General features: G+C 43.4%; 1 protein-coding gene across 1 annotated transcript; it reads left to right on the plus strand.

Annotated features, from left to right (window-relative positions):
• Positions 1-7,227: 7,227 nt before the first annotated feature.
• Positions 7,228-13,840, plus strand: LOC118207986 (transmembrane and death domain protein 1-like). Its single transcript, XM_035382225.1, has 4 exons — positions 7,228-7,294; positions 8,308-8,487; positions 11,948-12,097; positions 13,428-13,840. The coding sequence occupies exons 1-4, from the start codon at positions 7,228-7,230 to the stop codon at positions 13,838-13,840; spliced, it is 810 nt and encodes a 269-aa protein (XP_035238116.1).
• The last annotated feature ends 1,063 nt before the right edge of the window (positions 13,841-14,903 follow it).

Below are 14,903 nucleotides of genomic sequence, written 5' to 3' on the forward strand. Positions count from 1 at the left end.
ATAAAAACAACACAGATGTCACAACGCTGATATTACCCCACCATTATTACCTAATTACATAGTGCAACACAATTAAGTCACAATAAAAGAGGGACATGGTGGTGAAATAGGCCACAAGGGGAGACATCAATGTTTGCACGTTTCATCCTAATTAAAAATAAAATATTTCACATTGAAAATAAAACCACAAAAATGAGCAGACATATACTAGACTTGATAAGCAATGTTAAATAAAATGTACGCTATGCAAGGAGTTTGAAAGGAAGCAGCACAAACATAAAATAGAAAACCTACTGAAACTACTGAAGGGTTCAAAGAGTTCAGAAATCTAAACTGTGAATGGATGACAGGAGAAGTCAGGACTAAGCCTATTCGTTTGATCGGGATTCTCAAACCAAATTCCTTACTCATTTTTTTTTACCATCCATTTACCGTTTGGAGAGCTGAGATTCAGCTGCAAGGCAATTCACCACGAAGGGTGTGGATCCTCTTTCTGGAAACGGGTGGGGTGGAGTTTATTTCAGGTGCCGAAATTCTATTGGTTCATGCTGGCTTCTAAAATACCATTACCTGAGCCAGGTACATAGATAAAGTCAGACTGAGGAGAGGGACAGTTGGAAGGATTGCTTTTCTGTTTCTCTTCTGGCTCTGCAATCCGGGTCCCTTCTTTCAGTCATTTTTTTAGGGATGTGAAGTTTTTTGCTCTTTTGTCATTTTTGTGTTCCCTAAAAGCTTTGTCTGTCACTGAATCAGTTAATCTGTTTTTACCAGATATAGTCTGAAAAGAAGTAATGTCAAGTACTACTTTCTTTACCTTTTATTGTTGTTTTTATACATTTTTGAGTTTTTTGTAGGCTTGGATCTACCACTGGAAAAGAGGTAAGCCCACTGTTCTGAGCAAGGTAAGACCTATGGGTATGTGTGACTGTAGTAGTAATACAAACGGTAATCAAGTATGTCTTAGTAAGTATGTAGACTGATCTGGAATGCATTCCATCAGCAAAAGGTTTTAACCATGCAGAAGACAGATGAGTTTCCGTTCAATTTGGAGTTTTTTCTTCTCAGAAAAATAATGTTGTAGCAATGGGCGTACGCTTGCACAAGCCATTTGAACGAATCATAATGCAACGAAACTTATGAGAAATGCATTTCTAATAAATTAAAAAATCCTCTAGGAAAACTGCAAATTTTAAAATGATAGTAGAGGACTTGCGTTAATCACAACTTACATCAAGAAAGTGAAAAAAAAATGAATGACCATAAAAAAATATGCAGCCTTTTGTTGACACTCATTCAGCTTAAATTTTGATGCATATATACATTAAATTTATACGAATATTATATAATCAACAAAATAAGTAGGCAAGTTGTTATTTTAGAAGCAAAAACATGGAGTGTGTGTTTACGAGTAGGTGCGGCTGTGGGTGTGTGTTAGTGGGTGGGGGAATCCAGCGGCCTATTAAGATTCAAAGAGACAGGTGTGTTCAGTTTCTGCCTGTGAACTCAGGTAACAGTGAGGGGCCTGCAGACAGCAGCTGCCTGCTGGTCTGTACTTGCCTGGCAGAACTCAAATATTCAGCTTGTGCAGCCCCTGAAGGGAAAGAGAGCAGGTCTGGTCTCGCTCATGGAGAAACCATGGGACGATCCCTCCCACACATGCAGGCGGGCAAGTAAGGAAAGAATGAACTCTCTCACTTGCAACAAAATTACCTCAGGACCTGAAACTATGTTGGTTACTTTTTCAACAACAACAAAAAAAAATCCCCATTGGATGTTGAAGTTGCAGTTTTCAAAAAGTGAAATGTGAAGGTTTTGCACGTCTAAAAACAAACAAAAGGTGTACTGCTGACGAACAAATACAATTAAAGAAAAACAGCTGTTGTTGTCTTTTTTTGTCTTCGCAAGGGAGGGTAAAAATATGCATGCATTATGCTTACCTGTAATGTTTCGTTTCTCCGCAAATGAGTTTTCCCAATTCTACTCTCTGTGGCTTTTGCTTCGTCAGGACTCCCCGGCCCACCTGATGGAGACCTCGGCACTGGTCGTGCGGGATGATGGCTAGCCACCAGGGGACGAGGGCCGCCCAGAACTGTCTATGCATTCTATCCTTCATTCCACCGGAGTCTGTGTCTTTAACCAATCAGATTTCAGTGGTGTGAAGTGTAAGAAGCATGGAGCTTGCAGCCAGCCATTGAGGAGCGCAGAGCACCTCGGCCCACGGAAGTAGTGAGAAAAGCCTGCAATACCCCCCCCCCCACCCACCCCACCCCCCGAGAGCCCCAACAGCACAGCTGGAGCAGTTCCCTGTGAACTCTGCCAGCTCAAGATGTTACCAATAAAGCAACGAATTGGTTCAGATGAAATGCAATGATTTTACATTGTTTCAGTCTGTAAGAATGTTCCGGGCATATCAAAATGCACTTTCTATTCACACTTGCATGGACTGCGGCTACGCTTAATCTCAATTTTAATTCATTTAATTTAATAACTTCAGTTCATTGCCTGAAAAACAAAATGGCCACATTGTGATGCACGTCCCCTCTAAACACTTAATCTATTACATATCAGAGATAAGCTACGCCCCCCCCCCCCCCATAAACTTTGAAATTGTATTCAGTTTGCAAATACTCGTGTGTTTTCTCATTGTCTGCAGTGAATCTGCAACAGCCACCCACACACAGATTACAGTTCATTTACAGTTCAGCTTAATTGTAGAGACAGTGATTTTATTTATTTCACACCTGCTCATGACCCAGCTCACCCTTGTCAGCTCACAGATGAAATCTTACTTACGATGTGTCTACGATCGCTGAACTTAGCTTGTACTTTTTGAACATTAAAATGGAGAGGAGCAGAATGAAGTCGTTAAATGATGCCTCGGCTGAAAGTGACACTCGGCCCCTTTTGTTTTCATCTCATTTGTTGTGTTGGAAGAAGTTGCAAATTATGCTCTTGCCAAGAGCTGAAGTGGAGCAGTAATGTGTTTGCAAGCCCCCTTGTTCAAAGAATGAAACCGTTCTGTCCTCTTACAAAGTCAAAGCCATCACCAGCAGGTTTTTCCCCAACAACCTGCTTTCAACAGCCGCGCCCCTCATCCCCCCCTGCCCCTGCCCCAGCCCCAGCTCCAACTCAAACACACACTCAGATGGCTTTAAACACACACACACACACACACACCCTGCGAGAGGGTTAGCAGGGCTTTGTGCCTGTACACACTGTTTGCTAGAACTATTTGTTTTGTTGCCTTCTCTTCAATCAGTTCCCCTGCAGACTGCCACAGATGTGAATTAGAAACAACAAAAACGCACAAGAAAAGCAAAAACGGCAGATTTTGGCCCGGGGTTACGCCTTCGGGTCCCGCCGCATGAAACGCGATGGCGCGCCCGTGCTCCGATTAGCATAAAACTGTTCTAAAATAAGCCCCGAAGACAGCGTGCGAATAACAACGCAATGACAGGCTTTCATGTGCACTGTTACGGTATACAAAGATATTAATGCTATCCTGTCAGAAAAACACTGGTGGGATAATGACACTGTGCGGGGAATGTAAGTGTTGCTAATGCATGGATATGACTCCTATTTGGGTAAAGTAGGCCCCTGTCAGCAGAGAGGCTCTGAAAGTGCCGTCTCCTGCCTCCCAACTCCAAGGGAGGCTATTAACATGCGTAATGGACACTTGAGCTGTAATCGGGAGGCAGGCAGACTCGCAGCTCTTCCTCCAAACCTCAATGCGGGAAGCGATACGTGCTTTTTAAATATCAATTCAATTAAAACAGTGCGCGTCTTACGCTCAAGCCAGAATTTCAGTAACCAGAGGAAGTGGTTTAAAATAGCGTTCTTTAAGGAAAACTCCTCAGTTCAAGCACACAAGGGTTTGGCACGAGTGTAAACAACTGCGATTTGTTGTTGACCCCTTGGCCTTGCAGGGGCCCAAGGGAGGTTATGAAGGAGACAGCGTGTGTCCATTGGCTGAGGTGCTTTGCATTGAATGTCTGCTATATACCAAGCCAAACTCCACAAGTTCACCTCACCGGGCCCTGATGCGGAAGAAATTGCCTGTGTAACTCAACCAATTTCCCATCTGACTGATCTAAGGTCACTCTCTCCCTAGCTCCTGGCTGCATGCACAGTCGCCTGCAACTGATGGTTACCCCCGGGTTTCCATATAGCCTAGACCTGTTCAGAGGGATACAGGCCATAAGTCAAACATCACCCCACACCTCACGCCTGACTTGCCCTAACCTATCCTATTGCATGACATCACCGTGGACCAATCAAACCAACCAGACCCACTCCCCAGTGCCCTTGCTACCTGGGGCGTTGAAATTGTAGTCGCCTTTTGAAGCTCCGACTGCATAGTGCAGCTCTGTATAACGTGTAAAAGTTCAAAACTAACTTACTGCAACACAAGCCAAAGAGGAGTCCATGTCCACTTCAGAAACATTCAATACAGGAGCAGCTGTACACGTCTAACTGTTAAATGTTCAGCAACCAGTTGTACACAATTTCTCCACCTCTAGCTGGCACTTAAGATATAGCCTGTATGCTGTGTGAAGCACAGTACCAAGACCTGTGGTTTGTCTATGGAATTTGTGTGTGAAAAAACTAATGCTAGCTCCTGCTGCTTGAAGTTGCTAATAAATATTAGTGAGTATTTGCAGAACAACAAATAGGCAACATTTTGTTTGTAACTGCATTCATCTGGACTGTGTTCTACAAGGTGAAAAGTTTGGTAACTTGTTAAAACATTTTTCCGTTATCCTATGTCCACCACTTACATTTGCCAATATTGCATAACAGTCAGAAAAGATAGTTGTTTAATTTGACTTTATAACTCAGTCTTTGTCTATGGAATCAGTTTACAGACTGCTCAAGAAATAATTTTATTCTGGATCTAGAGAACAACCCTGAATCGTGTACAGTACCTTGAGTGAAAACTCATGATATGTACACATGTACATATCATGTGTGTAAGTGTACATATCAGGTAATAAGATAAATCTCATGCTAAATTGTTTATGAAAGTTTGAATACAGAACTGAACTGAGCCTGGTGTTGTATTCCAATAAAGAAAAAATCTTCACGGACATCACTTATCATTTAAGGAAGATGATGAACTCATTCATCCTTTTTACTCATGTTAGGAATAAGGAAAGAAACTGATTACACTACCACTAAGTACTTCATTTATAATATCTAATGAAATAATATAGGTGATTTTGTGGTTACAGGACTAAATGTCCATAAAAAATTTTCTTTATTTTTTTTGGCTTTTGACAGAAAGCCAAAGAAAATGAGCTTGTGACAAGCTTAAGAGAAAGTAAAAGCATTTAGCACCAATATAAACCTACTGCATGAATCAGAAAATAGAGTATGTGAGAAAAAAATAGCAAAGAAGCTAAGGACAGCCATGCATGTCATAATGAGAGAGAAAGAGTGAGAGGCAGCACGGATGCAAACATATCATATATCAGATTTGTGCCCTCGTGGTTAGAGTGCACAGCCTCAGCCTGGAAGGTCGGGAGTTCAGTCAGCATCTGGTTAATTCACAGAAAATGCTTCCCACTGCTTCGGCTCAGCATCTGCACTGAAAGTGATGGATTGGGGGTGAGTGCCCCACAACAGATAGCCGTTCTGTTGGGGGGGGGGGCATCCTTGTCCGCCAAGCTGTTTAATGCCAAGGAAATCTAGCTAATCTAACCCATGTGCCATATCCAATATAGAGTGTATTCACTCTTTGTTTGTCAACGCAATTGATGAAATAGAAGAATCTTTTTCATATTTATAATGGATTTTAAATGACCAGGCTGGATTTAATCAGAAAAATGACCAAAAAAAAAAAAAAAAACTATGGTATCAACTAAAAAGAGAACATTCCACCGTTCGATGGCCAAGGGATATTAAATTTTGTGGGGCAGGGGGTGACCCCCACCCACATAAAAGCAGAAACAATACACCTCTCCCTCACACACATAATTACACTTACACTGTGTTCACTAAGCTCCAGATTAATGGCACTCTCTATGTGACAGCAGTGAATAGTAGACTACCCTTACTCGATCTCTGAGTGATAACACAGGCTCTGTGCTTCCCTGAGGCCTGTCACACTAGCTGGATCCTCATGAGGTGCTGGCATCGTCTTCCTGGGCTCGGTGAGGTGAGCCAGGTCAGCTGGAGGGGAGCATGAGCAGCAGCCAAAAGCTCACAGCAAACTTTCCAAAAATGAAATAATTTAAGTAATTACAGTAATTACAGTATTGTAAGCAATGTGGCCATTTCAATGTGCAGCTTGAAGTTATTTTAGTAAACAAATATTGTTAAGTCAGGGCTTTGTTTCACTTGTGATTAAATTCAAATTCAAAATGCTTTATTAGCAGAAAATGCATTAATAAAAAGCAAACATACAGGAACATATCAAAATGAAAACAAAAATGAAAGGAAAAAATATGTGAATTTAGACTAAATCTGCTTAAATGTTCTGAACACATGTGGAAACAGTCCAAGAATCTGGGGGCAATTTCTCTGTTAATAATTCATCAGAATGCTAACAGCATGCTAACACAAAAAGGCAAATAAATACAGCAGAGAAATCTTTCACTCAAATGCTAATAAAAAAGGTTTGTCCTGCCATAAATACTAACTCAGTTTTTGGTCATCACCACTATCAGAAAACATCTGCTAATCATTTTTGTTCTGTTTAGGGTGTGAATGAGCACATTTTATAACGAATATGTAATATTTTTCACTATGGAAATAACAAAATGGCTTGATTCCAGCATAAATGATACAGAGCAGAGGGATAATCTCTGGAAATGTAATAACAATTATCATTTAACATGCATTTCTAATTTGTGCTGGATGTTCATTTTAATGTCTCTGTAAAAGTTCATAATAATTTGGAAAATGAGCAACAGAGAAAGTTCAGTCCAACCGAATCAAAGCCTCCCAAAGTTAATTTATATTTTGCTTGGCACGGTACATCTAATCAAATACTTCCCTTAGGTTAAACTATACTGTATAATGAAACAAATGACCACCAAGGTGCAAATGAACAGCTTGTTTATTAGAGACAGCATCCAGCTGAGAACACCAGAGTCCAAATTGTTTTGAAACAACCACAGCTTAATGTTCCGGATTCCTGCATATTTTTGAAACCGGCATATTTTTGAAAATAAAGAGATTGTCCGAATGCTTACCAACCGGCTAACTGACCACAGGTTGGCCACCATGCGAACCACAGGACTATTTGCTCTTCTCTTCCTCTTCCTCCTCCCATGCCTAGGGGAGGACACCGGTAAGACAAAAAGAGTACAGGGTGGAAAATGTTTTCAGACTTGTCTTGAACTCTAATCAGTCTGAGTTACTCATGATTCACCCACAGCACAGTGGTGGAATGCAATAATGGCTGACTCTCATTACTGGTGATATTTAAGAATGATATTTCTGCTATGTGCAGAATTTGTCTACTGTTGTGTCAGGCGTCATTGCAATAGAAGTGTGTTCACAGTAGAATTGTTTCCTAACTTTAATGCCACTTAGGTTACCCATTTTCGCTGGTGATATGGTAACAGATGAAAATTAGCTACACTTATAAATTCAATCGGTAATGATTATTCTAAAATTCTAATGCACTGTTTTGTCGTTCAAAATTTCCAGCACATTAGAGGAGCATTGCCTAAGAGGAACTGTACTGTGTGTGTGTGTGTGTGTGTGTGCGTGCATGTGTGTGTATGTGTGTGAAAATGAATTGGTAACATACAGAAACAACTTCCTGCACAGTAGATCAAATAAGTACAAAATCCCTATATACTGTATCTTCACATTATTACATAAAGCAATTTCAGTTTTTAAACATTTTTTACCTCACCTTATAATGTGATAGTTTAAATGATGTTGAGCCCTCCCTACCCTCATGTTCTGCCATCTAGTGTTTAGAAGAATATGTAGCAATAGGCAGAAACACAGAAAGCATAGGCCATCATTATACCATCCACCACCAAGCTTATCATTTCTTCATATTAGACCTATCTATATCAGTCTATATCACCAGGAATATAGCAGGCAGTTAGCACTAGAGTATCAGATCTCCAACTCTGGGCCTAGAGAGCTGCAGCTATGATGGTTTTTCCACTACTCAGCGCATTGCTTAAACAAACAATTAATGCAGTTAATTTCACAGTTAGCTCACACCTGACTTCCGGGTAAAAATGAGTTGCTGATTTTAAGATGAAAACATAAACCAGCATAGCTTGCTGATCTCCATTAAACATTTGGCGTAGCGGTGCTGACTGTTCCCACTGGCCGCAGTGGCAGAGGACCTGGGCGTGCACCAGCTGGGCCGACTGGTGGAGCTGCTGACCCCCCGGGAGTGTGAGAACCTTCTCTCCGCCCTCTCCCACCCGGAGGACAGCGTCTTCCGGCAGCTGGAACGCCTCGCCCCAGGGAGCAACGACCTGGGTCTCCCGCCGCGGGTCCGTAGGGACACAGGTATGAGAGTGACCTCACCCCAGCTTCACATGGACTGCGAGTACCAAATCTGTCATTTCAAATACTTTTCCTCCACCTCTGTGCAGTTATCAGACTTTATTTTGTACTGCACCCTTTCATACCATTCACTCGCACTCGCATACCTATGAGAAATTTAGAATCTCCATTTAGCCTGACCTGCATGTCTTTGGACTGTGGGGGGATGCTGGTGTACCTGGAGGACACCCATGCGGAGAACATGCAAACTAGACCCTGGCAGGGATTCAAACTTAAGACCTATGTGCTGCAAGCTCACAGTGCTGTCCATTGCACCACCATGCCGCCCCTATAAAATTATATCTAACAGTACCAACAATTCAATCAAACCCTGTCATTCCCTCAACTTCTCATTGGTCTGGAGTCAATTATACTACCCTCCTCCCTGTTGATTAGAGTGTACCTTAGATCTTAATGAAAATGAAGTAGATACTAAATGTTACATGAATCGTGGAGGAGAAAAAGTGAGAGCAAAGTTTAAACTAACTGTTCATTAGCAAAAGTTATGTTCAGCACTCAAGTGTAAATTTGGCATAATTGTGTGCCTGACTACAAAAGAAACAGCTAATTGGTCAAAGAAAAAAATCTACTTTTACTTGCCTCGTGACACCAAGACCACATGATGTTCACTTCGCAGCACAGCACAAGGTGTGTAATGACAGCCAGTGTGTAGCTGAATCAGGCTTATACACGCTGGAGTGCAGGTCTGAAAATAAACTCCAGAAATATAACGCTTTCACACTTTTCTGTCTAAACTTTAACTTTTTTTTTTTTTTTTTGAAGCCCAGAAATGTACTGTGTACAATGCAGGGTTGAATTGTACCTCTGCACTGTTGAAACAGCATATCACTAGGTCGCTTTAAGCACTGTACTAATATCAGTGCCTCTACTACATATTATACATATTTTGGCTGAACAGCCAATTGTCAAATTACTTTTGCTCACCTAAAATGGAGGGATGACATATATAATGGGCTGTAATTCCTACATGGATCACCTGATATGGATGTAAATGCTCTCATGTTAAAGCTGACATTTAACATGAGAGCATTATATTCATGATAGCTCATGTTCCCTATTTTATTTCAAATCCATTGTGCTGGAACACAGAGCTAAAACAACAAATATTGTCTCATTGACCTAATACATTCAACAATGTGTGTGTGTGTGTGTGTGTGCGTGCGTGCATGCGTGTGCGTGTGTGTGTGTGTGTTGCTTTGCCCATCTGCTGATGTGCCTTAAGAGAAACTATAGGGATTATTGTGAGAGATGCCTTCCTCGTGGAATTCTTGTTTGCACAAAATGTATTGTTTTTGAGAGAAGGTGGCAGCACAGATAATTTGGATAGACTATCCAAATGGTCAGCTCCATGTTCTTAGCATTGAAAGACAATATCTACGAACTGTTCAAAGTCGAAACATTCCAATTTTATGCATCTCCTGAATATTCATGACATGGTTTGATCAAGGACAACAGCGGATGCAATGGATCTTCTGTCCTTGAGCCCTCCTGTTCATGAATATTTACAGTAATATTCATGAGCACAGGAATATAGCACCAACAAGTCCTGTCACCAACTGGACCCCCCTTGAATAAGGAAGCAGGGAGGACAAAACCCAGCAAGTAAGTTTCTGCTGGACCAGCATACATTGCCAGCTGTTGGTAAAACAGCCTTTTGTAAATTAACACTATATAGTGATCCATTAGCAGCAAGAACACTCGCGACTTATTTTGCATTCTTTAGCGTTAACATTTAGAATGCATTCATTTCCCAGATGCATTCATTTCTCATCCAGAGTAACTTCTAATATGGGAGAAACATAAGTGCATTCACCTCATTAATATGAGCAGCAGCGCATGCCAGTCACAGACAAGCGTCCTCCGCTATCAGCTGATCCTTATCTCGACTGCTCCCTCAGCTGTCCACTAACGAGCCGCTGTTGTGCTGATTTGCAAAGCTGAGCGACATCTGTGCCGATGGCTGGCCGCTTGCGGACACTATGTTTGCTGGCGGCGAGGGAAACTCACAGAGCTGACTGTCTAGCTTCAGGAGTGCATCTGCTGTGACGGGACTGGGACTGCCCTTCTGAATGCAATGCTTTGCTCTTCTCAGACAGGGAGACGCAGTGCAGGACAGCTCTGACAGGATGGCTGGTGAATCACGGCGAGCAGATGTACTACGACAGGCTCTCCCGCGCCCTACAGCTGATTGGCAGGACCGACATCGCGATAGGTCAGACTCACCGCCCTGTCGTCACAGTACTGCGTGTGATTTGATTGATTGTTTATTAGGTTCTTGCACCATTTCAGATGTCCATATGGGCTTTAAAAACAGTATTCCGAAAAAAAAAAATATATACAGGCCTAGGCTACGGCACACGTGCGCTATTTTTGGAACTAAATCCGTCACTGTTAGCCAAGCCGTTTGAGCGAGGGTTTGATTCCCCACACCTTCTGTCTGAATGCCAGACTTCAGTATATAGTGTGTGTGTGTGTGTGTGTGTGTGAACCAGCCTGAATCCCCAAAATACAGTATTAAAAAAATTCCACAATGATTTTTTGATTTTGCTTCCCACTTTTCACCTTCCCATGGCCCTTTACATAATGCCCAATCACAGTACTTTTCTTTAAATCTTGAAAATAGCGGTAAAAAACTTGTTTCAAAAGATGTATTGGATTTTCTCAGAATGAATAGGCTACACGTAATAGTGAATTTGAATGAATGTTCCCTTTAATTAAATACAAGGTTAATTTCCATGTGCAATCAAAAGTTAGCCTACTTTTTTTTAACGTGACGGCGCTTTCTGCCCGGTGGCGGAGTCCGTCCCGCGTGATCTGCGCAGTCGAACGGCTCGGCGGATGTGGGGAAGTGTAAATGATCTGACAGTGGAGCGGACTGGAAGCGAAGTCGACACCAAATTCATCAAGAACCATCTGCTCCTTTCATCATCCGAGCTGAAGAGAGGAATAGCGGGAAAGATGGGGGCGCGGCAGCTCGAGTAGCTTTTTCGTCTGAGCGGCGCGCGGCGGCGGCGAATCAAAGACCTGGAACGAGCGCTCGCGCTGTGAAGATATGAATATGTAACTGAACAAAACGAGCGGCATTCAAGCGAGGCATTAATTGCTTTTGATTTGCGATGAAGTCGGCGCGATACCGTATACCTTTGCTTTTGTCATGCATCGTTTGGCGACCATTTGTTCCACAGATGCCGCGTGCTTATCTAAATTCAGGGTGTGCACCACGAGCACAAATGCATTTCGCTGCCTTATGTTGTACGGAATGAAAAATGTTTCCCAATAAATCTTACTTAACACTGAATAAGCGTATGGGTGCTCCTCTCAACTCTCACCCAGCCTTTTAGAGTTGAAGAAATGTTTGTTATGTAGTGCCTCACAGCCGTGGTCTGTTGTCATCTCTCCCAAGAGATAGGGAAGAATATCAACCAGGACAAGGCCCTGAGCTTGCAGAAGTATGTGGAGGATTACCACAGGCGTGTGGATACCATGGGGTCCCCTCTGGTCCAGCCCGAAATGGAGACAATCCAGCTTGCTAGCCAGCAAGCAATGAGACAAGGTATGGCAGTTCAGTCTCCTCCTGTCCATTGCTTTCCAAATGCAATTGTTTTTCAAGAATACCACACAGCAGAAATTAAGAATAACCTCTGGTGGAGTACTTTTAACTTTTAATTAGCTTTAAATTTGCTCAATACTGAATTCATATAAATTTTGTTAGAGAATGTTGTTGTCCATCAAACAGTGAGCATATAGGCTAGTCACCGCAAGTTTAGGCACCAACCCTGAAGTCAGGGTAAGGCTCTTAGGCCTAGATTAAATCAACATTTGTCTTTTAGTTTGACTTTGAAATAAGTGCAAGCACTTTTTTCTTTAGCAACAGTTTGGTGAGTTATTCTGGTGGAGAATGGGGAATCAACTGTGTTTGTAAAAGTAAGTCTTTCCTTTATTTTCAAAGTCGAAGTTAAGGACAAATGTTGTGACTGACGTTTGCTTTAGAGTGTGAATGACAATAGTTGGCTATCTGACGTTTTCCACAGGATTTAAAATGCACGTCAATCATGAGCTATATCCATTCAATGATGCTGGGTAGCGAACCTGTCTGTATTTTAATTCCCTCATTGCATGCAATGTTATGGTCGACTGATGAAGTTTAACCAACGTGTGGGATGAAAAATGCATTATCGCCAGCCTTGTTCTTTTCTTGTTTACTTGTTTATTTGAAATCAGCATTTTCAGAATAATAGGAATCGTGGAATACATACATATAAGTACCAGGAACATAAAGATATAGAAATTCAGCAGTCTAACATACTGTACTATGTGAAGATATGATGACATTTAAGCTGTGAGAGTAGTATAGTTCAGAAGCATTTTTTTGGGGCTGCTGGATGGCTCATTCGGGTAAGGCACTGCTTTAGTGCTTGGATGAGCCTCAAGGTCTCGGAACAAATCCAGTGCCCGTGCCAACTGTGGCCGGTAGCTCCATAGGGTGACGCACAATTGGCGCTTGTATCACCCAGGGTGTGGGCGGGTTTAGCCAGTCAGGGGTCTGTGTTCATCACCACCTAGCGACCCCTGCTGTTCAATCAGGCGCTCCTGGACTGCATGGAAGAGCCACGTGTGAAAGGTCTTCCTCTGACTCTGCTCTGTGGGAGTTTAGCAGCGCATGATTGCGGCTGCGATAAACATAATCCAACGGATTATGATACTAATTAGATTTTTAATCATGTAATTTGCGGCCCGTATCAGATTACATTTTCCGAGAAATCCACGCAATACAGACTGTGTCTTTCTTTGTCTGGCTAGACTGTGTGACTCTGCTGTTCCCAGTTATTGGTGTATCCCTGCGTGACGTAGTGCGCACTGACAGTTTGCCGATTGGCCGACAGTGAGAGACCTGACCTGGAGGGATCTGGAGCTGGTGGTGGAGCGCCAGCAGCGCCCGCCCTACAACCGGCGCTTGGTGGACGGGGTCCTGCCCCTGGTGTACGGCATCCTCCTGGGTTTCGTCGGCGCCTTGCTGGTGGGGGTGCTCGTGCTCCTCTTCGCCCTTCACTTATCCCGGGCCGATGGCGTCCTGCGGCTCTCCTGCAGGAGCCGGGCCAAGGCCCGGAGGCAGCGCCGCCCCAGCCCGGGGCGCTTCTCCTGCGACGTGACATCATCAGAGAGCGACACGCTGTCCTCCTATGCAGCCCCTCTCCACCCCCGACGGCCTTCCGGGGGGATCTGCGGCTTCTTCCCAGGGCGTGGCTTTGTCCAGCGCTTTTGGGGGCTGGTGAAACAGAAGCCAGGCCTAGCGTAGCATCAGGAGCGTCGGACAGTGCAGAATGTGCACAGAGAGCATTAGCGGAAGGTCACGTGATGCTGCAAAATTAACAATGTTCTCTAATAAATGAAACACATAAGCATAATTCTGTTTGCCTCGTGCCTGCTGGGATTTTTATCTCAATTCTCAGCACCTGATAGCTCATGTGCATCTTGTGCTTCCAGGGGCTTAGTCATCAAATTAGTTTTGTAGACTAATTTCACCCAATCTCGCCTGGCTGCATGTGGTATCATCACGTTTGCCTTTTCAGTTCTCTCTTTTTTTTTTTTTTTCCTTTTTAACCGCAGTGCATTCAAGTTCATGGATGCTGCACACGCTCCCTGTGCATTTTGAGGCTGACATTCACCCGGGAGGAAACGCACTCCCCGCCGGGCTTGAAGGACATGCCTTGCGTTCCGCTGATTGCTCCCCCTCCAGGAGACGGGCTCTCCCACAGGACTGGGCAGAAGTATACAATCCTCTGCAAGGTCAATTAGGAAACTTCATTAGGAAGCCACATTAGGGATGGGGCATTTCACAGATTACTGGCAAAGCGTTCATTCACAGTCAGACCACAAGGTGTTTGGAGTGACCGGATCCTTTCTGTGATGGTAATGTATGAAAAGGACAGCGTCTGTATACAGTAACTTGCTTGTGTGTGGAAGAAATGTTCCACTCCAAAAACGCAGGCAAACCGTAAGGAGGGTAATGAAGCTAAGCTGCCCTCCGAGGTCCTTCAGTAACAGCATAGGCGATAGCAAATCTCATCAGATACTGCACAAACTCCATCGCTGCTCGCGCTGCTCTTACAAACAGACCCCGCAATCTGGAGAAAATACACGAGAACTCCAAAAAGCCTTCCTCGGACATTATCCAATGGCAATTCATTTAGCTTCAGCGCGATACCATCCGCAGCCTTCGATTGGATCTGCGCCGACAGGGACTGCAGATGTGGCCTCGGAATCAGGCCGCCCCCGGCGGTATTCGTCCTGATGATGAAGATAATGATAACGGCCGCGGCACCGCGAGCACGGGCCGCATTACCGCGCGGCTCGTTGCC

The sequence above is a fragment of the Anguilla anguilla genome, chromosome 11, assembly GCF_013347855.1.
Source record: "Anguilla anguilla isolate fAngAng1 chromosome 11, fAngAng1.pri, whole genome shotgun sequence".
Lineage (NCBI taxonomy): Eukaryota > Metazoa > Chordata > Actinopteri > Anguilliformes > Anguillidae > Anguilla > Anguilla anguilla.